Source organism: Lutra lutra, chromosome 10 (assembly GCF_902655055.1).
Source record: "Lutra lutra chromosome 10, mLutLut1.2, whole genome shotgun sequence".
Lineage (NCBI taxonomy): Eukaryota > Metazoa > Chordata > Mammalia > Carnivora > Mustelidae > Lutra > Lutra lutra.
Window position 1 is genome coordinate 114,273,330 of NC_062287.1, and position 23,769 is coordinate 114,297,098.

Consider the following 23,769-nt stretch of genomic DNA (forward strand, 5'->3'; position numbering starts at 1 on the left):
TCAGTCAAGTCACGGACTGCGTGACCTTAGCACGGATGTCCCGGCTCTGTCCACTAGAAAGGGCTGGAAAGGACGGCCCAGCCCTGGCCGAGAACACGCACAGAGTGCAGTCGTACGGTGGGGAGGCCCACGAGTGCAGGCTGCCCGCCCCCGCAGCTCCGCAAGCCGCAGAGCCAGACAGCATCCGGGTCTTGGCCCCAAGGTCGGGAACGCAGGGCACGGCAGGGCATGTCACACACCCCGCAGGCACAGCGAGGACAAACGCGACCATCCCCAGGACGGGGGGTGGGGGTGTGGGGGGTGTGGGGGTGAGGGGCGCATGCTGCTGACGGGGGTACGGGCCACAGAACCCTAACTGCATCTTCCCCCTATGAGCCCACGGTCTCCTTCCCCAGGAGAAACCAAGCACCGTCCGGCAAGCGACCGCCACGAGGACATTCAGAAGACTCGAGCAGCTCTGTCCCAACAGCCCAAGCAGTGCTCACAAGCCAGGCGGCCCGCGTCAGGACACCCATAAAGGAACGGCGGCATGTTAGGGGAGCGCAGACGCCCCTCCACAGAAACTCATCCACTGACAAGGGCTCCGAGAGCACCACGCCACGCCAAGTGACATGCCACTGTGTGCTCGGGAGGACCTTACGGACGTCTGAAAACGGGCAAAGCTAGTGTCCAGGGCGAAGGACGCCGGGGCTGGCTGCTGGGGGCGGGGGCGCTGGCTGGGAAGGGAAGGGCCGGGCCGGACGTCGATGCTCGCTGTCAAACCTGGATCGGTGCAGGTGACGCAGGAAGACCACAGGTCGTAACCCACTGAGTAAGTCACAGTTCGCTGACAACCGACAGGGAGAAGCAGAGCTCCCCACCGGAGCCCACGCCACCTGAGGAACAGAGCTTGAGCCTGACCCTGGAAGCCATCCGCCGCGCTCTGCGTGCAGGGCTGGTGTGGGGTGGGGGGGTATTGCCCACGGAGGACCCCAGGGCTTCTCCCCGGGAGGTGCCTACTGACACCAGGCAAGGACAGGACTTACTGGGACAAAATCACGAGAATGAACACAGAAAAAGACAAGAAGCCAGTGAATTCATCAGTTCAATGCTCCCACAGAGAAAGGCCCAGAACCAGGGGCTTCCTGGTGTAGCACTGCATCTGGGGGGAAGCGAGACCGTTCTGCCACCAAGGCCTGCAGAGTGCTTCCCAACCAAGCTGGGGGCGGCCGAGTCGCCCGGATGCGTGTGCAGGAGGCCTGCGGTGGGTGGTCAGAAGGCCTGAGCGGACCAGACCAGCCTGGCTCACGGAGCGTCTGTGCCGTATTTCTGTGATGTGAAAACACCAGCGTGCAGAACGTGACGTGGCTCTGCGGGTGAAGCTCGTGGGAGGCGAGCACGTGGCCGGCTGCTTCCCAGGGACACACACACGCGGCCCGCAGTGAAGCCACCACACCCGGGCTTACCTGCTCTCCTCCTGCGTTTGGCGGGGGCTCGGGGCGTCACGGGGCACTGGTACACAGCAGAGCTCAGACCCGCAGCGACGGCCTCGATGGTCTCGTCCAGAAGAGAAGACATGAGGTACCGTGGGACATGCTACATGGAAAGGAGGGTGCCGTCAGCGGGGCGACCGCCCATGTGCTTCTCACACGGCTCCCGTGCCCTGAGGACGACTCCGGGCAGGACCACAGCAGGGGCGGCACTACCTGGGAGCCCCTGAGGGACCCTGTGCCAGCCCCACCAAACCAACCACGGAAGCCGGATGCCCTCGGCCTGCCAGTAACAGACCTAGCGGGTGTGCCCTTCTCGCCTCCGACAAACGCTGCGCGCTTCCAGCGGGCAGTCCGGGGCCTGGGAGGGCCTCCTGAGAAGCGAGTCGGGGTGAGAACGAAGGGTGATGAGGAGCCGACTGCGCAGGCTCCCGGCCACGGTGGGGGCCCAGGGAGATGGGACGCAAGGCGGACACAGGAGGGAGGCAGGACTGCAGGCATCTGTGACGGGGCGGTGGGGTAGTAGCCTCCACCAGGGCCTCTCACTCCTCCATCAGCTCGATGCTCTCCCCAAACAGCCAGACAGCAGAGAAGAGCCCCCCTGCCCCACCCCCCGGCCAGGGCTGTCCATGGCTGGTGTTGCCACAGGGCCCTGCCCCCCGAGGGGCCGCGTTGGGCACGGCTCCACAGTGGGACCGGCAGCCTCAGCGGTGGGCGCCCACCTGAATCCTCCTGGCGGTGGAGATCCGGTTCCGGTTCACAGTCGCTCGGACCCTCTCGCTCTGCCGCGTCCTGGCAATAGCGCGGGTCCTCCCTGCGTGGGGCCGAAGCTGGCTGGTGGTGGGCACCACGTCAGCCAAGAGCAGGGAGACCTCCTCCTCACTCACAGGACCCGCATCTGGGAAGGAGGAGCATCCTGGACTGACGTGTGTCCGCCGTGGCCTTGGCCTGGCAGGGGGCATCTCCCCGGGGTCCTGGGCTGCCCTGACAGAAAACCCTACAAGTTCTCCCAGAAGGTGAGAGGCCCCCAAATGCTCCCAGGCTGGGGGGGAGGCGGTGCCTATACCTGCAGCGGGAGCAGCTCCAGGCACAGCGCATTCCGGACAGAACCACTCATCCACTGGCACCTCCTGGAGAGGAGGGTCCAGACACTCCATGTGGTACCTACAGGAACGAGCAGCAGACAGGGGCTTTAGCACCACTGTCACAACCCAGGGAGCCACCACCATCATCCTGATGTGTCCCAAGACTGCAATGCCCCCGCCGTAGACTGAATCATGACCCCCCAGTCCCCATTCGAAGCCCTAATACCCACAGTCATTGCATTTGGAAAGGGGTCTCAGGGGTGGTGAGGTTACCTGAGATCATGAGGGAGGGGCCCTGACCCATGGACCGGGGTCCTTGGGAGAGAGAGGAACCCAGTGCTCCCTCTCCCCACTGGAGAAAGGGCCTCGAGCACACAGCAAGGTGCTGTGGGCAGCTTCCACCTGGAACATCTCACCAAGCTGACCTTAGGGACACGGTGCAGGCCAGCCTGCTCAGAGGTCCACGTGCATCAGATGGGAGACACGAGGCTCCCTATCTTCCTGCATCCTTCTCTGGGGCATGCTGGCTATCTCTGCCCTCCAAAGGGGGCCCAACGGCTCCTGAATCCTCCACAGGAGGTGTACTGCGTGGAGGGATGGACCAGGTGGCCTCGTGATGAAAGGCAGCTCCATCCCGTGGGGGGCGTGCGGCCAACCATGACAGGTACCCTGCACCTGCACCTGGAGCCTCAGCTTGTCCTTCCCGACCCCACGGTCGATCGGCAGCCCCAAGAGTTTCAAATGTTGGCACCTCATACTTCACAGCCCAGTCCGAGGAGCCAACGGAGAAAGGCAGGCTCTGTGTGCTGAGAGCAAAGAGAAATGGGGCCTAAGCCCAGTCTCCCAGTGGCTTCGACCCAGTCTTCGATGAAAGCAGCTTGGGAAGATTCACTTCGCTGCTGGCATGGGCTGCCATGCCAGCCTCTCCACCTTCACGCCAAGACCCCAGACAGCCCCGAGCCAGACGGACACCCAAGTGGAGTCCCCACTAAGTCCCTGAAGACCTGAGCCCAGATCCTGAGCAGCTGAAGGACCACCTACTGGTCACAGCGGGGCGGGGGGGGGGTCGGGGGGAGAACATGAGGACCCAGGAAGCCAGGCTGGGGGGGGACCTCAAAAAAGAGCCACAGGGACGGGAGCGGGGGCTGGGAGGCCCCTCCTGGAAGGCAACCCGGCCAGTCCAGGCCAGCATCAAGTCCTGGGGAGCACCCCAACACCCCAAGTAGATCCCAGCCTCAGAAGATCCTTCTGAGAGCTCCGTGGTCGCAGGAAGAGAATCAGGAATTGCGCAGCTTCTCACAAAGCACTCCAAGGACCCGACACAGCTCACTCCATGTTTTCCTCGGGCCAAGGTCCAGGGCCTCGAGAGGAGGCCGCTGCTGTGTGACAGGTGCCCGGCCCGGCCAGCTTGTGTCCAGCGCAGTCCGTGCAAGGCAAGACTGGCTGGGGACTCACACGGAGGGAGGGTCACAGAGCAGCCACCCGGACGGGGGCACAGCTCCCGTCCCCAATTCCCCACACAGTGGGGTAGACCAGGCACCCAGAGCTGACCTCCTGCCTGCAAGGACCACAGTGACGGGACACAGGGACGTCCTCAATGGCTTCCCTGGTGACTCAATGCCTTTCCGTTAAACTGCAAGTTTCAAAAAATCAGGGATAATCTGTCCTTCACTTCTGGTAATAGTGAAAGGATCTGTCACACACATTTGTGTATCGACAGCCTTGTGACTCCATTTCCAACGTAACGGAGTCATTTCAGGTGAAAGACGAGCGACAACGACAGGAAGACTCGGCAGGCGGCGGGTGAGAGCTGTGTAAGGGCTCCTGGAGGCACGAGACCCCTATTCACTTACAGTTTAAGATTCACCAGGATTTTTACGTACTTGAGCTTTCTTACCTGCTAAATAATTCAAGCACGGAAAATACAAAAATCGATACATCAAATTCACAAACATACTTTCTAAGAGTAAAAAAGTCGACAAAGTTGTAAGAAGCCCCGACCAGACTGTCAGTTTCTAGGGTTACAAAGAGACCCTGTGTAAAGAACGAGGCCGTGGGCCCAATTCAGAAGCGGCAGGAAAACAAGCCGCCCCGTGAGCAAACGTTCCAACGGCCTCACCTGGGCTCTCTGGCCACTGTGGAGACCACCAGAAGGCACCCGAGTCTGGCATCCAGCTGCGGGGCCCTGGGCTACAGAGCTGAGGCCAGTGGCCAGGACCACAGAGTCCTTCCCACCTCGGATGGCCTCTCCTGTAGCACCCAGCTGCTCCAGGCCCCAAATGGCCACAAACGGGGGGAGGACTGGTTTCGCATGGAAAGCGAGCTCTGAGAGCTAAGCTGCCCGCTCAGCCCCAGGGCCCCACGAGACCGTGTTTCTTCAGCTTCCGGCCAGTACTCAGGCAAGCCTGTAAACGAGGCACAGGGATGGCAAGAGCAGGGACTGGAGGCAGGGTTTGCAGGACACCGAAGGCACCCCTCTCCTGTCCCCCAGACTCATAGCGACCAAGGAGCAGGGGGCAGTCAGACACGGCCACCCCCGGCCCCCCAGCTGGAGCACCCTGAGTGGAGCACTCACACAGCACGCACGTCGGCAGCCCCTCGTGGAAGGGCGCGCAAGCAGAGCGTGCCAGCTTCGAGGGCGGCACCGGAGAGGGAGGCCCCGGGCAGGGGTCAGAGGCTGGGCCAGCCCACAACAGAACAAAGCGAGCACCTCCAGGGCCAGCTCTGAGTCCCCAGGGCTTGAGACTTCCTCCTGCTGCCTCTCAGCCGAATCCTGAAAAGGGCTACCTGTCGCCCAAGAGGAAGTTCCAGACCTGCCAGCCCCATGGGACTCTCTCATGACCGCCTGTGCCGGAGATGCTGCCGCAGCCCCCTCACCACAAGCTTACAGACTAATCTGCAGACGTCCAGTGGCAGCCCCTGCGGGAGTCCCTGAGAAGAGGAACCACGATGGAAAGAGGCTGGGCAAAGGCTCCCGGGAGCCAGAGCCTGCTGGACACAGGGGTCACCTGACCTCATAAAAGGCGGGGTCCCACACAAGTCCTTTGTCTGGGCCCCTGGGGCTGCTGACCGGCCCCACAGACCCCACTTCTCGTTTCCCTCAGCTTTTCTGTCTTGATGCGGTATGTGCCTCTCTGTACGGAGCCTCGCGATATTTGGAGGGAACAGGCAGAGGGTATCAACGGCAGGGACAGAAGCGCCGGGGAGGTCTGCCGGCTACCAACCGGCGGCCTGGGATTCAGATGCTCCCGACACAGCGGGCTTGGCCTCAGCGACTGCAACAGTGAACAGTGGCGGGGAGGAAGCCCAGAACACAGGGCCCTCCGGAGCCACCACGAGGAGGGCCCTAGGCTCACCCGGCGTCACAGCCATCACAGAGGAGCAGACGGTCCTCCCGGTCACTCCTGCCGCACACCTCACAGAAGGTTGGGTCTTCTTCCTCATCCTCTCCGGCTCTGGCATTCTCCACTGGAATCTGTGAGCAGGAAAGCACCGCTGGTCACACGGCAAGTACAGCCCAAACCGCGGAGCAGACTGTGCAGCCTCTCCCTGCTGGTGGCGGGGGGTGGGGGGGCGCGCAGAGCAGAGGGAGCCGGCAGCCACAAGCCAGGACACTGGCACTGGAGCGCGAGGAGGGGAGCAGGACAAAAGTAGCAGGCCTTTCCTCTTGTGAGAATGACTGTACGACCCGGCAAGGACGGAGACACGGATGCCAAGGACACGGTCCTCACACGGGCCGCTGCACTGGGACAGTCCCAGCCCCGTGTGGGGCCGGCCCTCGACATGCAGGCTCGGAGATGTGGTCCTCAGAGCTTCGGTCATCTGAGCCTTCACGTGTGCTAGGTCTGGGGACACAGTCCCCTCAGATGGGACACCATCTCTGCACCCCACCTGTCTCCCCATGCCGCAGGGCACAGCCTCTGCCCCTCTCCTCCTCCTGTCACACACACACGGCCTTTTTCTCCAGAGCCGGGCAGGTGACTCCCGCACCATGGCTCCTGGATCTTCTCCAGCCGGGCTCGCTCGTGGGCCGCTAGGACCTCTGCACACCCAGCAAGGGGTCAGGGTCCACTCTGGGTAAACGGAGGCTGCCCACCGGACATGGGAGGCGCTCCCGGGCGGAGGAGAGCAGAGCACCAGGGCCAGAACCACAGCTGCCAGGAGCCCCACGTGCCTCTACAGAGCACACACCTAAGAGCAAAGGAGAACCTCTGAGGTGCCCTGCGCGCGGCCCTGCCCAGCGCCATCGGCCGTGTGGGCGCTCCCGCGTCTGCCGTGGCGCCAAGAGAAGAGAAGCGGGGAGGCGGAGAGAAGGCAGGTGGGAGTGGGGAGGAGGACGTCGGAGAAACTGCCACCGTCTGCTCCACCCAGAACCAGCAGCCAAGGCAGCTCCTCCATCAACGGGTGTCGCCCCTACAGGCTGCAGAGGGGCCCGCAGTGGCTCTCTGAAAAGCACTGGGCCAACACAGATCCCTTCAGGAAACCGACGGGCCCTGCAAGCACGTTCTCCCCTCATACAGGGACCGACGTAACGGCGCGGGGGTGGGGGCTCGACTGCTGCACCTCTGCTTACCTTCTTCAGGACTTTACCACCAAACCGGGCTCGAATACAAATACACTTAAACACAGTTCGGTCGACTGGACAGGAATTGGCATTCTGTAAGAGATAAAAATTGTGTCAGGATCCCGCAGGATCATTTTCTCCATTCAAAATAAAGAATTCCCTCGGAAGGCAAAAACTCGTTATAACCTGATCATCCAACCTTCACTTAACACCCAGCCCAGGAGGTACAGGGGCTCCCGTCCTGCCCCGTCTTCAGTCTGACCCTTGGGCACCCGTGGTAGGTCTCGTGGTGGAACCTCGCTCCCAGCTGGCCTCGTTTAAGTCCTCCCGGTGGCCCCAGCGCGGGGTTAGGAGCCCTTCCCTGTCCTGACAGGTGCCCCACATCTTCTTGCGAAGGCCTCAGAGCACAGCTCGCTCGCTTCCAATCTCAAATCCAGGGGATGCTGCGCGCGCGCCACAGGCCGGGCCCTCTTTCCTTCCATCTCATACACGTGTACCGACCCCTCTCTCCCTCGTGCAAGATGCTGCCTGCTGCCCACCATGTGTGGCTGGCCCTTCAGGTCCCCACCACGCTCCCAGGGCCTGGTCTCCATTCCCGGAGCAAGGCCGGTGTAGTCACTATAGTTTCCTAAGTCTTAATGTCCAGGAGGTGACTTCTCCCGTTCTTGAAAGGACCAGCAATTCTTGGTATTTTCCGTCCCTCCTCTCCACACTTCACAACGCCTTGAGGGCCCAGGAGCCCCGGGGTCGCCATGGCCATCTCTTGGAGCTGGGTCTTCCCCTCCAGAAAGTGCTTTCTTCATTCAGACTCAACCGTTTCAGAAAAGGTCTTCACAGGTCTCACATGTCTTCTTAGGACTCGCTTCTGAGTATGACTTTTCGTCTCTGTTTATCTTGAGCTCAGCGATTCGCTGCGCTTCCCATTCGGACAGTTCTTCTGGAAAACATCTATGTTGACAAACTTACTTGTGATGAGTACCTTTTCCTACATGACACTTCTGCCTGTATTTTCTCCTTCTGCTAATCCAGTGATACCAACTAGAAAACCAGCACCTTGTCAGGCTCCTCAGTTTATAAGGCTTTGGTTGAGAAAAAAAATCTAACCCTTAATCTAACCTGTGCCAACGGGTCCAGCCCCACAGGAGAGGAGCGAGGAGCGTCGGGGGCAGGGAAGCCCTGGGATGACACCAGTGAGGCAGCAGACAGGTGGCCTCGAGGGCAGCACAAACGTGGCTGAGGTCCAAACTCCTGAGATGTCTGGGAACACGGGGAGCAGGACTGGGGCTGTGGGGTTACTGTTAACCTCGCGAGGGGAGGTGGAGGCATGGAGTTCCACTACAACCACACACAGCATCCATGTGGGTCAAGTTCCAGGCTACACAGAGGACAGATGGCTCCTGAAGGTGGGGACGGGCGTGGGAGGGGGCGCACATCACTTCTCCTGTCCTCTTCTTCGTCTTCAGAATTTTTCACAGTAAGAAGTTTAAAAAGTCGGAAGAGGGTTACTACTGCTCAAGTTCACCATCGGGCGGGGCGGGGGACACGCCTGGGGGGCTCAGTCAGTGACGCGTCTGCCTTTGGCTCAGGTCACGATCTCAGGGTCCTGGGACTGAACCCCGCATCGGGCTCTCTGCTCAGCGGGGGGCCTGCTTGTCCCTCTCCTCCCCACCTGTGCTCTCTTTCACTATCTCTTTTCTCAAGTAAAATCTTCTAAAAATTAAAGTTCTTCACGCAATATACTGTTTCTGATACGCTTCCTTTATCTGTCTTCCAGTGGGCTCCCTGTCCTGCTGGCCATCATGACTCGGTGCTGAGCTCCGTCCCACGCTCTGTCTGTGGGGTCACGGCATACCGGGCTACCTCTGCCAGCCATAGGATTCCCGCACACAGGTCCCCACGGGGCATTGACCCAGAAATAACGTTTCTCTCTCCCGCCTCCTCATCCCATGCTCCACGGGCACATCACCCCACACTGAGCTTTCCTGGAAACCCCAAGAGTCAGGAGCACACCAACCAAAGTGAAGATCACACAAGGACCCGATGCCACGACCTCCATGTCTACTGCGGAACAGAGAGCACCACCGGCAAGAGGCTGGCAACTGCAGGGTCACTCGTAAATGGAGAGAGGTCACCCTGAAGGAAGGAAGGACCCCAGAGAAGCCGCCTACTCACCTTGGACCATTCGACGATACAATCCAGGCAGAAATAATGGGCACAGCTCTCTGGGGTCCCCACAGCCTGGTCCCTGAAAGTATTGAGACAAATCGGGCAGCTCTCGGAATCGTCATCAGAACTGAATGCGCCACTGGCTTCCAACTTCCCCTGAGCATCCACCACAGCCACTAAGGCCTCTGCGCCCTCTTCTCCTCTTCCTCCTTCTTCTTCAGAGTCTTCCGAACCTTGAAAAAGGAGAAACGTGACTTTGTGAGCTGGAGCCCCGGAAGCAAACAGGCCACAGCAGCATGCAGGAAGGCATGGTTCTAAACCCTACACTCAGGGGACAGACACCTTTCTGATGCCCTGCTCAACAGGCCCACCCCTGGGCACCTCACTGAAGTGGCTTCCGAGCTAAGAGGATGGGACGCAGGCGGAGTGGCCGTCCCAGCTCCACAAGCCCATCAGGGCAGCTGCCAGGGGCCTGCCCCCGTCTGACAACTGCCCCTGCGGAGCACAGCAGCCTCCAGAGAGGGCCACACACCCCACCCCCAACCTTCCCCCAAACACGGTCTTAACAGAACATCTGCCTCCACACGAGACCTTCCTTACAAGTCTTTTGTGTTTTTTCTTTGGGGATGTAGGGACCACGGGTTCCTAACTGGGCAAGATGGCTGTAACAGTTCTGATCAATTTCTGAGAGGTTCTGGGGCTGGATCCGGACCAGCAAAAAAGGGAGACACTGTCAGTTCAACACAGCAGTCAACATATGCAAACTCCAGGAGAGGTTCGAGTTCACTCGTGTGGCAGGAGGGTCCTCACAGGGCTCAGGACACAGCCACATCCAATCCCTTCTAGGGCGGACAGAACCCGTGTCTCCCCTACAGGCCTGCTGCTGCGTGGCCGAGGGAAGCACTCCTTGCCCGAACAGGTGCATCCTTTAAAAGCCATTTTCCCCGGTTGGTTGCAGAGAAAGAAGTCAGAGCGATATGCGCCCGCAGGCGTGGAGGCAAGCAAGCAGCTATGTGACCTGCCGGTCAAGGGAGTGGCCTTCAGGGGCGGAGGACAGTCCCCCGCCAACAGCCAGCCAGAGGTCACGACTTCAGCCTTACCCGCTCAAGGCTCCAAATTCTGCCAACAAGCAGTGCCCTTGGAGGAGGACCCTGAGCCTCAGGTGGGCCCTGTAGCCCGTGACCCCCGATGTCGGCGAGTGAGACCTGGGCAAAGGACCAGCAACGCACACCCGGACTGCAGACCCTGGAAACACTGAGGTTACGAGCACACTGTTCTGAGCTGCTGGGTACACAGCAAGAAAACAATACCTAATGAAACTGGTATGCAAAAATTTTGGAAAAGGGCACGGGGGAAGCTGACTGAGAACGGGCTTCTCTCAGCCTTCCTGCTTTGCTAAGGGCCGAGCCAGCAGAAGGGGGTTGAGTCCGGGCGGTCAGATTCTCCCTGTGGATTCCAAAAGGCGAAAGAACTGGCCGTCTCCGGGCCACGGACCCTGCGTAGCCCCTGGGACGGTGCTACGGCAACGAGGGACGGCGACCTGCAATGACGGGAGTGGTAAAGACCCACGCGGGTGTGCAGGGTCCTGAGCCATCTACCTCTGTTCACCCCTCCTCAGGGGCTGCTGACGGCTCCTGCCTCACTAGGGGATCAGTGAGGAAGGCGCGGACGAATGCAGGTTCCCCAAGAAGGGCACGGTCCATGCCGGAGCCAGAGATGGGGGTGCCTGGGGGCTGCACCCTGAGCAGGCCACTGTCACTCACGGTCCCACGTCCATCACAGCTCCCTGTGGAGCAGTGCACACTCAGCCTGGAGGCTGGGGGTGAGGCCACAGATCAGAGCCCAATGTTCTCAGTTTTTGTGGTAAGACTTTACTAATACATTTTTTTAAAGATGTATATTTTTTTTAAGATTATTATTTTTTTTTTGACAGACAAGAGAGTACTAGTTGGCAGAGAGGCAGGCAGAGAGAGGGGAAAGCAGGCTCCCCGCCAAAGCAGAGAGCCCGATGTGGGACTCGATCGCAGGACCCAGGGATCACGACCTGAGCGAAGGCAGCGGCTTAACCCACTGAGCCACCCAGGCGCCTTAAAGATGTATTTTTAAAAAGACTTTATTTATTTGTCAGAAAGAGAGAAAACACAAGCAGGGGGAACAGCCAACAGAGGGAGAAGCAGACTTGCCACTGAGCAAGGAGCCCGACGTGGGGCTCTATCCGAGGACCCCGGGATCATGACCAGAGCCAAAGGCAGAGGCTCAACCGACTGAGCCACCCAGGGGTCCCAATAATATATATTTTTAAAGATTTATCTATTCCAGAGAAAGAGAGAACCCGCATGCGGGTGTGTGCAAGCAGGAGGGGAGGGGGAGAGGGAGAGAATCTCAAGCAGACGCCCCACTAAGCGTGGAGCTCGATCGCAGGACCCCGAGATCACGACCTAAGCCAAAATCAAGAGTCCGACACTCAACTGACTGAGCCGCCCAGATGGCCCTTTCCAGCAGGTAATACTTGAAGTTGGCAAGTCAGCAGCCCGCAATCAAGCCAGCTGTTTACAAGACGAACGCTACGCAAGGAAAGCAAAAAGCAGAAAGAGGTGCTCTGGGAAGGGCCAGGCCCGCAGGGATACAGGAAATGCCCGTTCAGGAGATTCCCCTTCTCAAGGTCTGACTCCACTTCCCGGAACCTGCTAAGGACAGGCCGCCACCTGTTAGAAAGCCTGGTGCCGCAGGAACAAAGGGCACTCCCGTAAGCAGACAGGCCTGCGAGCCACGAACAGGGCTTCAGTGCTCTCCCTCCCCGTAGTGCCTCCCCACCTGCAGGCCTGGCACCTGCATCTCCCTCCCTCCTGGGCACTCGGCTCTGTGCCACCTGTCCGTTTACAGCAGCACTCGGTCCGCTACCGCCAGCCCCTGCCTCCTGTCTTCACAGCACAGCTTAGACGGGCCTCTCTGGAAGCTTCTCCTCACCACTCCAGGCCCACAGAACCCCTCTTCTGGCGATGCCCCTATATACCCACTCTTGCCATGGATTGCCCTTGTTATAACCACTTCTTTACGCCACTGTCTTTGCTGCTAAGTGGTGAGCTCAGGAACAGCAGGTCAGCGGCTTCCGCACTTCCCCCGGGCCCCACCCAGATTCTCTGGCATCCAGCAGGCCCTCAAACCTTTGCTGGAGGAACGAACCTCCTGCCTTCAGACCTGCCAAGGCCAAGTGTCTGTGCCCGAGACTTGCTGCAGGTCAGCCCAATGCCACACGTCAACCGTGGGGGACAATCAGAAGAACTCTATTTGTGACCCGCAAACTCAGAACATACTTTCAGGTCCCTGTGTACAGCACCCAAAATCCAACTGTGGACGAGTAAGTCACCAACACACACAAAGTTGCAAACTCACATCCGCTCATGCTGCTGCAACCCTGTTCCTTCAGGAGCCCGTTCCCTTTCTGTAACATTCTAACACTGCCGACTGCAAGAGCCTGAGAGACCGTGAAATGCAGATGGTACTTGCTTTAGGGCCATGCCTCTCTCCCGGCTTGATGAGTACTTCCAAAGCCCAGCACCCTATCAGCAGTTAGGGCCAAGTGCGCCCTCCTTCTCTGGAAGGTGAGCACAGCTGGTCTCAGGGTGGCCCGGCCTGGGGCCCTTGGGAAGCCATGCAGCAGCCAGGGTGGCTAGAGGGACAGGGAAGGAGGTGCTGTGAGCCCAACCAGAGTCCCTTATGGCAACATTCCCTATGCAGAAGTTCAAGGGCACAGAAGTCAACTGGCACAAAGGTGCTAGGAATTCCTTAATAAAATCACTTCCTGCACTTGTCAGCTCTCGGGGTCTCTGGTCAGAAGAATGAGAGGAAGCTACGAATGGCTCTACTGAGCTGGCCTGTTGAGAGTTCTGGCCAGGTGGCCCTGGGCCACGGCAAGCCTCTGCTCACTGTGCCGGCAAATCCACTCCATTGGGCTCACCCCAGAAAGACCCCAGTTTTTGCTGCTCCACGTTCCTAAACATTGTAATCTTTAACGAAGTTGTGCTGTCAAACTGAACTCTGAAACAAAGGGTTACAATGAACATGAGCCCTGCCCCGGCGGAAGGTGAGGCCGGCAGGGGAGCCTCTCCCCAGTTCCTTGCGGCCCTCCGCTGGCCAGTGTGGACAAGCCACCAACTCCAGCACCGTTCCATAAACAGCGGTCCCCGTCACGGCGAGGGAACACAGCAGGCCGCGTGAACGGTGGCACTCTCACCGGACGGGTCCTCCAGGCCCCCATCCTCGTCCTCTCCATCCGTGCTGCAGCTGCGCTCGCTGCCCGTGTCCTCCTCAGAGCCCCCGCCGGTGCCGTCACTGCTTTCTTCTACAGCAAAAGAGGTGGAGAAGGGGCCCCGAGAAAGTGTCACAACCAAGGCAGCGAAGAGGGACGCCGCCTCCCGGAGGCACGAAGGTGCCCGACACGCCCACCAAGGGGACTATGAGCAGCTGCCCACATGGGTGGGGACAGAGGCAGGGAAAGCACAGCCTCTCGCTCTATTTACATCTGTACGGCTCAGCTGAACGGTAAGATAAACGTAGGTACCCCTCATGCAATCAGAGACAATAACTTAGAAAAAGGAGTAAAAGTTGAAAACCGACCCACGCAGATAACCCTCCAAAGGGACTCCGCACGCGAGGCGGCCCTGCTGCTTCTGAGCGGTACGATCGGCAGACACCTGCTCCCCGCCTGGGGTGGGGAAGAAGGGGCAGGAGACTGGCTCACCAGCATCGCTGGCCAGGGCGGCAGGGCTGAGTCGTGGGTGTCCGTCCGGTCCTGGGCTTTGGTCCACAAGCTCGTCCAGACTGTCGTCATCCATCCCTGGACATTGGCGTTCGGCTCTGAAATAAATCAGAGTCAGAAGGTTCCCAACTGTCCCAGGATGCAACGCCCCCTCCTGAAAGCCCGACAGTCACTCGGCACACAGCATGACCCGTGACATGTTCATCCGCAGGACTGGGAGGCCAAGCCATGAGAGAAAGCAACTTGAACTGCAAAGCTGTGCACTGGTAGGAGAGAAGACACTGATTCTCATCTACAGAGCAACAAAGTCAGATCTTAATTTACGACGAGCTAATTAAGCTTCAGTCTGGCATCTACAGCACCTCACCAGTCCCAAGGAATCCTGACGCCAGGCACGAACGCGATGGCTTATCATAAGCTGAGGCAGAGCAGGGATCTCAACCTAGCGGGGTAGGTGTCAGAAGGGTGTAGAGGGTGAACAGGACCCTCTCCCTGCACTCTCCTCCCCTGTCACTCTTGGCTAGCATTGGCCAGCCTGACCTCCGCGCACCAGATCACCACCAGGGGCTGCATGTCAGCTGAGCTGCTCTGACCGCACCCCCCCACGGGACACAGAGGTCAGGCTCACCTCTCAGACACCATGGCCACTTTGCTCTTGGGCTCCTGATGTCCGGGGCGGGGGGGGGGGGGGGGGGACACCTGTCCTGCCTCCTCTGTCCTGTGACTGCAAGGACAACACAGAAGACCGAGATAGACGACCTCACACATGTAGCAAAACACATCTACCTCCATTGCCAGACCTCCAACTTTTGACCCCAAATAAGGGCTCCTTTCCAACAATGCTACTCACTTCATTTCCCAGGTGACTCTCAGAGGAAACACTTCCCACAAGGAGTCCCTCAGTTACTTACAAAGCCAGGACGAAGAAAACCCTCCCTGGGGTATGGTGTGCTTCAGGCCAAGTCCACTCTCCATGGTCAGAGAAAAGCGGTCACACAAAAGACCAGAAGGCAGAGGGGCAAAGCAAGAACTGGGAAGGAGGCCCGACCAGATAAGGCTTCTTCGTGGATCCCACACGCAGGCTTCCTCCCCCATGGGCCACGTGCCAGCACCAAGAGCTTCACGTGGCATTCAGAGAGGGGCTTATCACCACCACCTCTGGACAGATGCTCCCAGAGAATAATCCCCTGGTGGGGCTAAAGCCAGATTCAGACTCTGGAGAGCCTAACTTCCCTTCAAAGCCCCCAATTCTAAATTAGTGAGGGCATGTTAATTTGATGAAATTATGAACTGCCTTCTGCTGTTCCTACCTGGAAACGGTCCACTCAGAGCTGGTTCTATACAATTATTCACCCCCTAAAGCCACCACCTTTCCTCTACTTAGTGTTCTAAGGTTGAGAACACGAGCCATGGCCCCACTCAACTAAGGGTCTGCACCCTCACTGTTTGGTGACTCAGCAACACACAGGGACCCAGCTGTCCCGCAACTCCCGGCCATGACTCCTGCTGGAGGCATACAGACCTCAGGATATGACAGGGCCACAGCCCTTCTAGGAGGATGACACCTCTCCTGTGGGGTCAGGGAAGAGGGCCTAGAACATTCTGGCCTGTGTCATCACCATTCCCACAACTGGACTCCACAAGGTCATCCTGGGACACCTACTCCAATGCCTGCCCTGCTCCTAAAGAGTGCAGCAAACTTCCTGTCCTGCAGGGAGGGAAATACCTTTTTGCAAGTTGGCCCCCAAAAAACATGGGTTTGAACTGCACAGGTCCACTTGCACGTGCAAAGGTTTTGGGTAAATACAGTACTATAACGTGTTTTCCTTCCTACCTACGACTTTCTTGGTAGTATTTTTCCCTTCAGCTCACTTTATTAAAAGAAACACGTGTTCATCAACTGCTGATGTCATCGGTAAGGCTTCCATTCAACAGGACGCCGTCAGCAACAGTGTTCAGAGGGACTCGAAAGTTACGCATGGATTATCCACTGCACTGGGACTGCCGCCCCAACCCTGTGCTGTTCACGTGTTCGCTGTACCAACACACAGGACCAGGGAACGCTTCCCACGCCAGAAAACGTAACCCCTGAGGCCATCTAAGAGATGACAGAGCACAGCCGAGGGCAGGTTCTGGGGTGCAAATTCTTTCCCTGATGATGTGTTACACAAGCACAAGGTCAAAAGTCTGAACAAACAGCCCCTGGCTTCTCCCCTGGTGCACCAAGACCCAGGTCCACCGGTAACGGGCAGTGGCAGGGCCTGCCTCAGAGGGCTGTCGGAAGAGGTCAGCAAGGCCACGACTGGGTTTGGGACACAGGGGCTTGCCAGAAATACCCACGCAGGAATGGGGTTGAACTCCACCGTCCCTGCACCTACGGGGTTAAGTCCCATGGGTCCTGTGCTCCTCCACCCCAGCTGTGAGGGCAGCAGGAGAGTGTCAGCTACGAGGCTGAACACCGTCTGTTCTAACATCATCACGTGACAGTTAACTGCTGGGAAAAAACCCAGGCAGCTTCTGGAAGTACTTCCCAGAGTAAGCACCTGTGCAAACACCGAGGAGGCGGCCACTAGAGACCCTGGCAGCCCTCTCCCTGTCGGGAACACGGTGGTCAGAGCTGTGTGTCCATGGGGGCCCCACCAGCAGCCCCGGCTCAGAGGCGCCTGTCCATGCTCACCATCCCTACCCCAGCCGGCCGGCATGCTCCAGGCCACAGGCAATGCTGGCGGTACCCTGGGGCTCTCCTCTCTGCTCTAGATTTAGGGAGCTGAGAGGAAACACTTTTTCTCTTTTCAAATGCAAGGACCCAAAGCACCTACGATTCCTCCCATTACGAAGGAACCCAAAGAACTTCTGGTGGTCACCGGCCCCGTGCAGGCGCTGAGCAAGCATGCCAGGTCCAACAAGTCACACCCCGCCAGGGCGGTCGTTTTTGACTCCACGTCTGCCACGAAGGACAGGAGACCTGAAAACTGAAACTGCAATGGAAGTGAAAAAGTAGGGCCAAGGAGGTGTGTGCAGGGCTGACGCCGACACCAAGCGTCCATTCTGGGGGCGGGGGGCTGCAGAGAAGCCCAAAGCTGAGCTCGCCCTGGTGGGGCCCTGCCACTGGCCTGGTGCAGAGACCGCACCAGAAGGGGCCAGCCGCTGTTACTCTGACTCAATACTCTCCCGTGAACAAACCCTCCGGAGGTCCTGGGAGGCCTCGCTTGAGCCTCAGGGTCCAGCCACACGAGCCCTGGCTAGAAGGAGGCTCCCAGGCCGACTACCACTTGCTCGGAGAAACGACGACAGCACGTAACCTCCGCGACCGACAAGGCATAACCGGGCGCTGCTAAAAAACAGCGCGGAGCAGGGGCCCGAGGCTGTGCGCTCGGCAGCTGCGCGCCCGGGGCAAGCCGCGCACCCCTCACGCGCGGAGCAGGAAGGACAATACCTACTCCCGCGGCTCGCTGAGAGGACGACGCGAGCTAACAGGAAACCATCCCGCCGGCCGCTCGGGCTGCCCAGACGCAGACGAAGCCGCCGGCTGCAGGGGCCACCAGGAGCTGGAAACGAGTCGGCACAGGGTCACGCCTCGCTCACACCGGGCACGGCTGGGGGGGTTCCCACGGGACGAGGCGGGTGCGCCCCCCACGACTGTGGACAGGAGGCGGCGACCCCAGAAACCCGCGTGCGGGCCGAAGGGGCTCCCGGCCTGGGCGCCGGGCCTCCCCGCCCGCCCTCCCGGGGCCAGCGCAGCGCAGGCCTCGCCCTGCGGGGCAGGCCGCAGACAAAGCGCGCGGCGCTCGGGGACGGCCCTCGCGCCCGGGCGCGGCCGGGACCCCCAGGCCGCCGCGGGCCCCGCACGTACCCGAGACCCTTGCGTCCCTCCGCCGCTTCCGGGCGCTCGCCGCGCCGCCCGAGCGCCGGCCTCGACTAGGCCGCCGCCACCGCCGCCACAGCCGCCGCCGTCTCCGCGCGCTCCCCGACCCGGAAGTGCACGGAGCCGGCTTCCGGGCCTCCCGCCTCGCCCCGCCCATTGGCGGGGACCACTGGGACCAGGGCGGGGAAGAAGAGCCTGGAGGGGCGGAAGCCGCCGCTCGCCATGGCCGAAGGCCTCGAGGCTTCGCAGACACTGCTTAATGCTGGCTCACCGCCCAGGAAGACCAGTGTCTGGAGGAGCTTGTAGGGTCTAGGTCCCCGCCGGTAGGCTGTTCCGTGTCAGCCCTCCCCCTCCGGGACTTGGTACAGCCCGAGTCCCCGCCCTCCTCCCAGGGCGAATGGCTGCGGCCGTCCGGCACACCTGAGACCCCGCCCCCAGGCTTGGCCCCGCCCCACGCCCGTGAACACGCTCCCACCCTGCTGCCCCGCCCCCACGCGGCGGCCCGGCCCTCCAAGCGTTGGTCACGCCCCCAGCCCGCGTTGCTCTGGCCACGGCTGACCCGTGGCGCTCCGGCGACTGGCAGCTTCGCGCCCTGCAGTCGCTCCTGGACCAAACACTGACGGAGTCCTGTGTGGGCGGGCTCCTCCAGGTGCCGGGCACAGCCCCGCGCCCCGTCTGCTTCAGACGCCGGAAACCACCAGCGCTGTCGGTCAGCACACCGCGTGGTGTGTGGCTAGCTGACCCGTGCTGGGATGAAGGATAAAGCAGGGTCGGGTCCGGGGCTCAGGAGCCTGGGAGAACTGGCCAGTGTTAGGCGGTGAGGATGGATCTGGCAGTGACGGGGGTGGCGAGAGCCCTGAGAAGCCCCTGCCGGACGTCGGAAAGGAGGCCAAGCCGGGATGGCCCGGCCCAGTGCGGGAAGTGGCCAGAGGCGCTAGGGGCTCTGGTGGATCTGGAGCGGGATGACACGTACTGGCTTGCCGTCGCCGGGGGGCGGGGCAGCAAGGTGGGGGAAAGACTAGAGCAGTGAGGGCCGACACAGGGGACCCCAGATCGGGAACCACCATGACCTGGGCTGGGCTGCGCGCAAGAAACTCCTGGTAGAGGGGCGCCTGGGTGGCTCAGTGGGTTAAGCCGCTGCCTTCGGCTCAGGTCATGATCTCAGGGTCCTGGGATCGAGTCCCGCATCGGGCTCTCTGCTCAGCGGGGAGCCTGCTTCCTCCTCTCTCTCTCTCTGCCTGCCTCTCTGTCTACTTGTGATCTCTCTCTGTCAAATAAACAAATAAAATCTTAAAAAAAAAAAAAAGAAAAAAAAAACACTCCTGGTAGATTCTGAAGAAAGGGGATTTGCGAAGTAAACAGGAGGGCAACCTGGAAGTCAGGCAAGGAAGGACATGTGGGCACCTTCTGTACTACCCACTGTCCAACTGTCACCTCTAGGCCACACTGACTAGCCACCCACCTGCCACCTCTCACATGCTAGATCCAAGCAAGGACACAACATGTGTACCCTGCCCCATGCCCCTCATAGACCTGCACTCTGTACTCCCTGCTGGTTTTGGGGTGGTGCTTTGTGCACCCTGTTCTCCCGCCCACACCAGCCCAGGCAGGAACAGACACGAGATGCACACTGCTCTCTGGTACAGGAGGGCGCAACAGGACTGGAAGCTACCTTGGTTCTATCCAGCCCCCACCAGCTCTTTCCCCTGCCATCAGGCCTGCCTGCACGCAAACAGGGCCAGAGTGGGGGGAGCCAGGTGCGGCTGTGTTCCCTGACTTGGGAAGGCAGGCTTGTTAGCGTCCCGGGCCTCCCTTAACCAGTGACCACAGACTGGGTAGCTTAAAACAACAGACGATTTTCTCACAGTCCCAGAAGTTACAGATCTGAAATCCAAGGGAGCTCTGCTCCGGGGACATCTGTAGGAAACCCTTTCCTGCCCCTTCCAGTTTGTGGTGCTCCAGGCTTCCTTGGCTTGTGTCCACATCACCCCAAAGTTTGCCTCTGTCTTTACATGGCCCTCCTCTCATCTGTCTCTTATAAGTACACTTGTCGTTGGACTTAGGGCCCACCCAGTGAAACCAGAATGATTTTATCTCAAGACCCTTAATTATGGCTGCAGAGACCCTTTCCCCAAGTAACCTAATGTTCCCAGGGTCTAGACATTTGGATATAGACATCTTTTTGAGGGGACACTATTCAACCCACTACAGAGGGTGATAAGGGATGCATTTGGAACCTGCAGGACTGGGGGACACAGCTGGAGGTCATACTAGTAACACTAAGACAGGAACTCAGAGTCACCCTGACTTCTGGCTTCTCTCTGTCCCCCAACTCCAGACTTCTTTCCTCCAAACCTCTACCCTGTCCTGAAGGTGTGGGCCTTCTCAGGGGTCCTGCAGATTCCTAGTGTTCCTTCCAGACCCAGGTATCTGGGCTTCGCTGACCCCTCCCCTGATGAGCACCAGTAGAACTGAGCCCACTCCTGGCTCCTCTGTGCCCTTTCCCCACCCATAGGCAGCCACACTCACAACATCCTGGCCTTGGGTTTCTATCCCCAAGCTTCAGGCTCCGATGTCCCAGCCCTCTGCACTTAGCCACTCAGGCAATGGTTTTAAGGAAGAAATGAGTGTGGTGATGGGAAGGGTGCAGCAGGATCTGTGCTGGGGCTGTGGCACCTGGGGGGCTCCACGCCCCACACAGGTAGGATGCAGGGAGGTCACTGGAGGAAGGGAGAACCAGGAACAGGTGGTGTATGGCCACAGGTGAACCACGAGGGACAGGGGTGGCTGAGACTGAACCCCTGGGCCGTGAAGAGCCGAGGACTCCTTTGAAGCTGGCTGGAACCAGGTGAGTGGGGTCCTCTAGGGAGGGCCAGTGTTGAGGCAGATGCGGGAGACTGAGTGAGGTAAGGGAAAGTGGGGAGCCCTGGCTCACTTTGGAAGGGCGCAGAGGGCTTGTGAGGACTCCTGTGTCAGGAACAAAAGGAGAGCAAGGGTCTCTACCCCATTGGGGGTCCGCATGACCCCTGGTTCTGCCTCCGGGGTCCCCTTGGCTGTGGAGGCGGGGAGGAGAATGTGAGGCGAAGGGGGTCAGGGCCAAATCTCCCTTGGCTGCTACCTTAAGGCATCACCAAGGAGTCAATAACAACAGGTCTGAAACAGTCTGTTCTCACGCTGTATACTTTTTCAAAGCCCAGACAGGACGGGGCAAAGCACCGACGGCCCTGCGCCCCGCGCCGTGTCCCCTCCGCACTCAGATTCCGAGCCTTCCAAGGTGACGGATTCCACCGGGGTACCGCGGAGCCCCGGCCCGCCAGCCACAGCGCTCCGCGGGCCGCGGGCAGCGCGGGCCCCATGTGCGTCCGGAGGGCGCGGCCGGGCTACGTGCACCCCAACCCCGCGCGTTCCCGGGAGCTGCGGGCCCACCGCGAGGGTGGGGAGAGCGCCTCGGGCGGTGCCACCCGCCAGGCCGGCGGGGGAGCCGCCCCGCATGGCAGCAGCGCGGCGCCCGCAGGCCCCGCCCGGCAGGTGGCGGCCCCGCCCCGAGGCCGACGTGCGGATAGAAACGCTCCGGCCGCGCCCGCGAGGGGCCGCGCGGCGGTGGGCGTGGCGGCCCGCCCCCACCTCGCGCCCACTGGCTGGGACGCAGCAGGGCGGGCCCGGCCCGGCTGGCCATTGGCCGCGAGACTCGCGTATTTGCATACGGGCCGGGGGCGGGACGCGGGCCAGGCGCCCGGTGCAGGGAGGTCGGGGGGGTGGTCGGGGGCCGGTCGGGGGCGCCGGGGCCCGCGGCCGCCGCCGAATTTGGGCTGAGAGCCGGCGACGGCCCCGCGCCGCGGTTGCAGGTGAAGCGCGAGGGGTCCCAGACCGGCGGGCGGGGGCTCTGGCAGGGCTGGTGCGGTGGGGCTCGGACGCACAAGTTGGAGGGGAAGGAGGGGTCAGGGGTGGGACGGCCCTTCTGTGCACCCGGTGGTCCCTCCAGGCGCAGGGCAGCCACTGCCCACCGCACACTGCGCTGCTCCGGACCCACTGTGCGTGTGACAGCGGCTGATCTGTCCCTGGGCAGCGCGACCGCCCCGGCCCTTCTGTGACCCTGGTGTGTCGGGCAGGGGACGGCCAGACCAGGTGGGAGGACGAACACCAAGGCGGGGAGCGGGCGCCCCTTTGTCGGCGCTCAGCAGCGGGGTGGGGAGGAAGGGGAAACACCGTGGGGCTTCACAGCCCTCCACACGAGGGGGCTCAGATTGGGCCAGATGCGCCTTTGGAGGGAACTTTCCTTGTGTTTCTCAGGTGCCAGGACCTGCAGAGTTGCTCGATGATCTTCTGAATGTCGCCAAGCTGAAACAGGTGTTCTGGTCAGACCCTTGGCCCTCAGGACCGGACCCCCTACTACCTGCCTCTTGAAGGCCACCACTGGGAACTCAAGGAAGATGGTGACAGATTTGGCTTTTCTGCATATTTCTGCCACTCAGCAAGAATGCCAAGGACTCACTTGTGCCCAGCGGTGTGCCCTTCTGGAGGTGGGGGCACCCGGCCGAGCTCCCAGCCTGTCTGCCGCCGGGCCTGCTTTCTCTGCTGTTTTTTTTTTTTTTTTTTTTAATTTTAATTTTATTTTATTTATTTATTTGACAGAGAGATCACAAGTAGGCAGAGAGGCAGGCAGAGAGAGAGGGAAGCAGGCTCCCTGCTGAGCAGAGAGCCCGATACGGGACTCCATCCCAGGACCCTGAGATCATGACCTGAGCCGAAGGCAGAGGCTTAACCCACTGAGCCACCCAGGCGCCCCTCTGCTGGGGTTCTCAACCCACTGTGAAGATCTGCTGTTTGAGAGCATGTCCTGAGCAGCCTCCAGGCATGCAGGGGCCGGGATGCCTGCCGCAGGCCCTGTCTCCTCCCCAGATTGGCGGGCGTTGATGGCTGGCACTGGGTCTGCAGTTGTCAGAGCAGTGTGAGGGACAGGCAGCCTGAGTTGAGGCCTTGCATGGACTTGGACTCACCTTTGGAGGGACACTGTCGTAAAGGTCACTGTGGTGCCCTGAGGGTCACACCCAGCAGGTTTGGCAGGACAGGTTCTGCAGGCGACAGGGAGGTTGTGGGTGGCCCTTGGGGTTGAGAACCAATGGTGCCAGTTGCCTGCCACAAGGCAGTGACTTGCTGTGGGTGACCCCAGGGAGCCCCAGTGTTCCAGCCAGCTCACAAGAGTACTTTTGTACTAGAGGTGAGCAGGAGGGGCTCCAGTGCCATCCCCCAGCACAGTCTGCCCCTACAGAGACATTGATGATGACTGGGTCCTGTCTCACCTTGGCCAGGGAACTGGGCTGACCTGGCTTGGTCCTGCCCTGCCATGGCCTGGATGTGTGTGTCTGGTGGGAGTGGGGAGTTGGGTCTCCTTGGCTCAGCATAGCTCACACCATTGTTTTCAAAGTGCATCTTAAAGCTCCAAAGTAAACTTCTCAACAGCCCCAGCGTTCGCTTACTGATTTGAAGCACTTCTGGCCACTTTTGGGGGATATGGGATTTTGTCCACCTGGAACAGTCACAGAGGTGGAAGGTTCTGTCCCCTTCTCCACCCCAGAGCACACTGGCTACCTGAGGACCCTTCCCAGGTGAAGAGGGCTCATCAGCTTCTCAGCCAGCAGCAGACCAGGGACAGGCCCCTGGCGATGTCTTCAGAAGGAACAGGTGTTCCTTGGAAACAGACACAGGAGACCAGGGGTGTGCAAGCTCTGCCAGTACCAGGACTGCTTCCCTTTGGGGTGTGGGAGAGCACATGACACCGGGAGGGAGTGGACTCATTCCCAGTCTGCACCTGGCTTTGCCCTGTGCTGGCCAGTGTGCTCAGCTTGGGAGAGGACCCTGTG

General features: G+C 60.3%; 1 protein-coding gene across 8 annotated transcripts in view; it reads right to left on the reverse strand.

Annotated features, from left to right (window-relative positions):
* The window catches only part of PHRF1 (PHD and ring finger domains 1), a 28,027-nt gene extending 9,999 nt beyond the window's left edge, over positions 1-18,028 (reverse strand). For 3 of the 8 annotated variants that reach the window (XM_047690521.1, XM_047690519.1, XM_047690517.1), the window contains exons 1-8: positions 14,026-14,141; positions 13,519-13,626; positions 9,291-9,517; positions 7,128-7,211; positions 5,911-6,029; positions 2,536-2,633; positions 2,192-2,367; positions 1,446-1,575 (exon numbers count right to left, since the gene is read on the reverse strand). In XM_047690521.1, the coding sequence (XP_047546477.1) occupies positions 1,446-1,575; positions 2,192-2,367; positions 2,536-2,633; positions 5,911-6,029; positions 7,128-7,211; positions 9,291-9,517; positions 13,519-13,626; positions 14,026-14,119 (1,036 nt within the window). In that variant the 5' untranslated portion in view covers positions 14,120-14,141. Of the gene's footprint in view, positions 1-1,445; positions 1,576-2,191; positions 2,368-2,529; positions 2,634-5,910; positions 6,030-7,127; positions 7,212-9,290; positions 9,518-13,518; positions 13,627-14,025; positions 14,142-14,671; positions 14,768-17,896 lie in introns of those variants that run through there. The other 5 variants (XM_047690518.1, XM_047690516.1, XM_047690515.1 and 2 more) reach the window with 3 other exon arrangements.
* Positions 18,029-23,769: the final 5,741 nt, after the last annotated feature.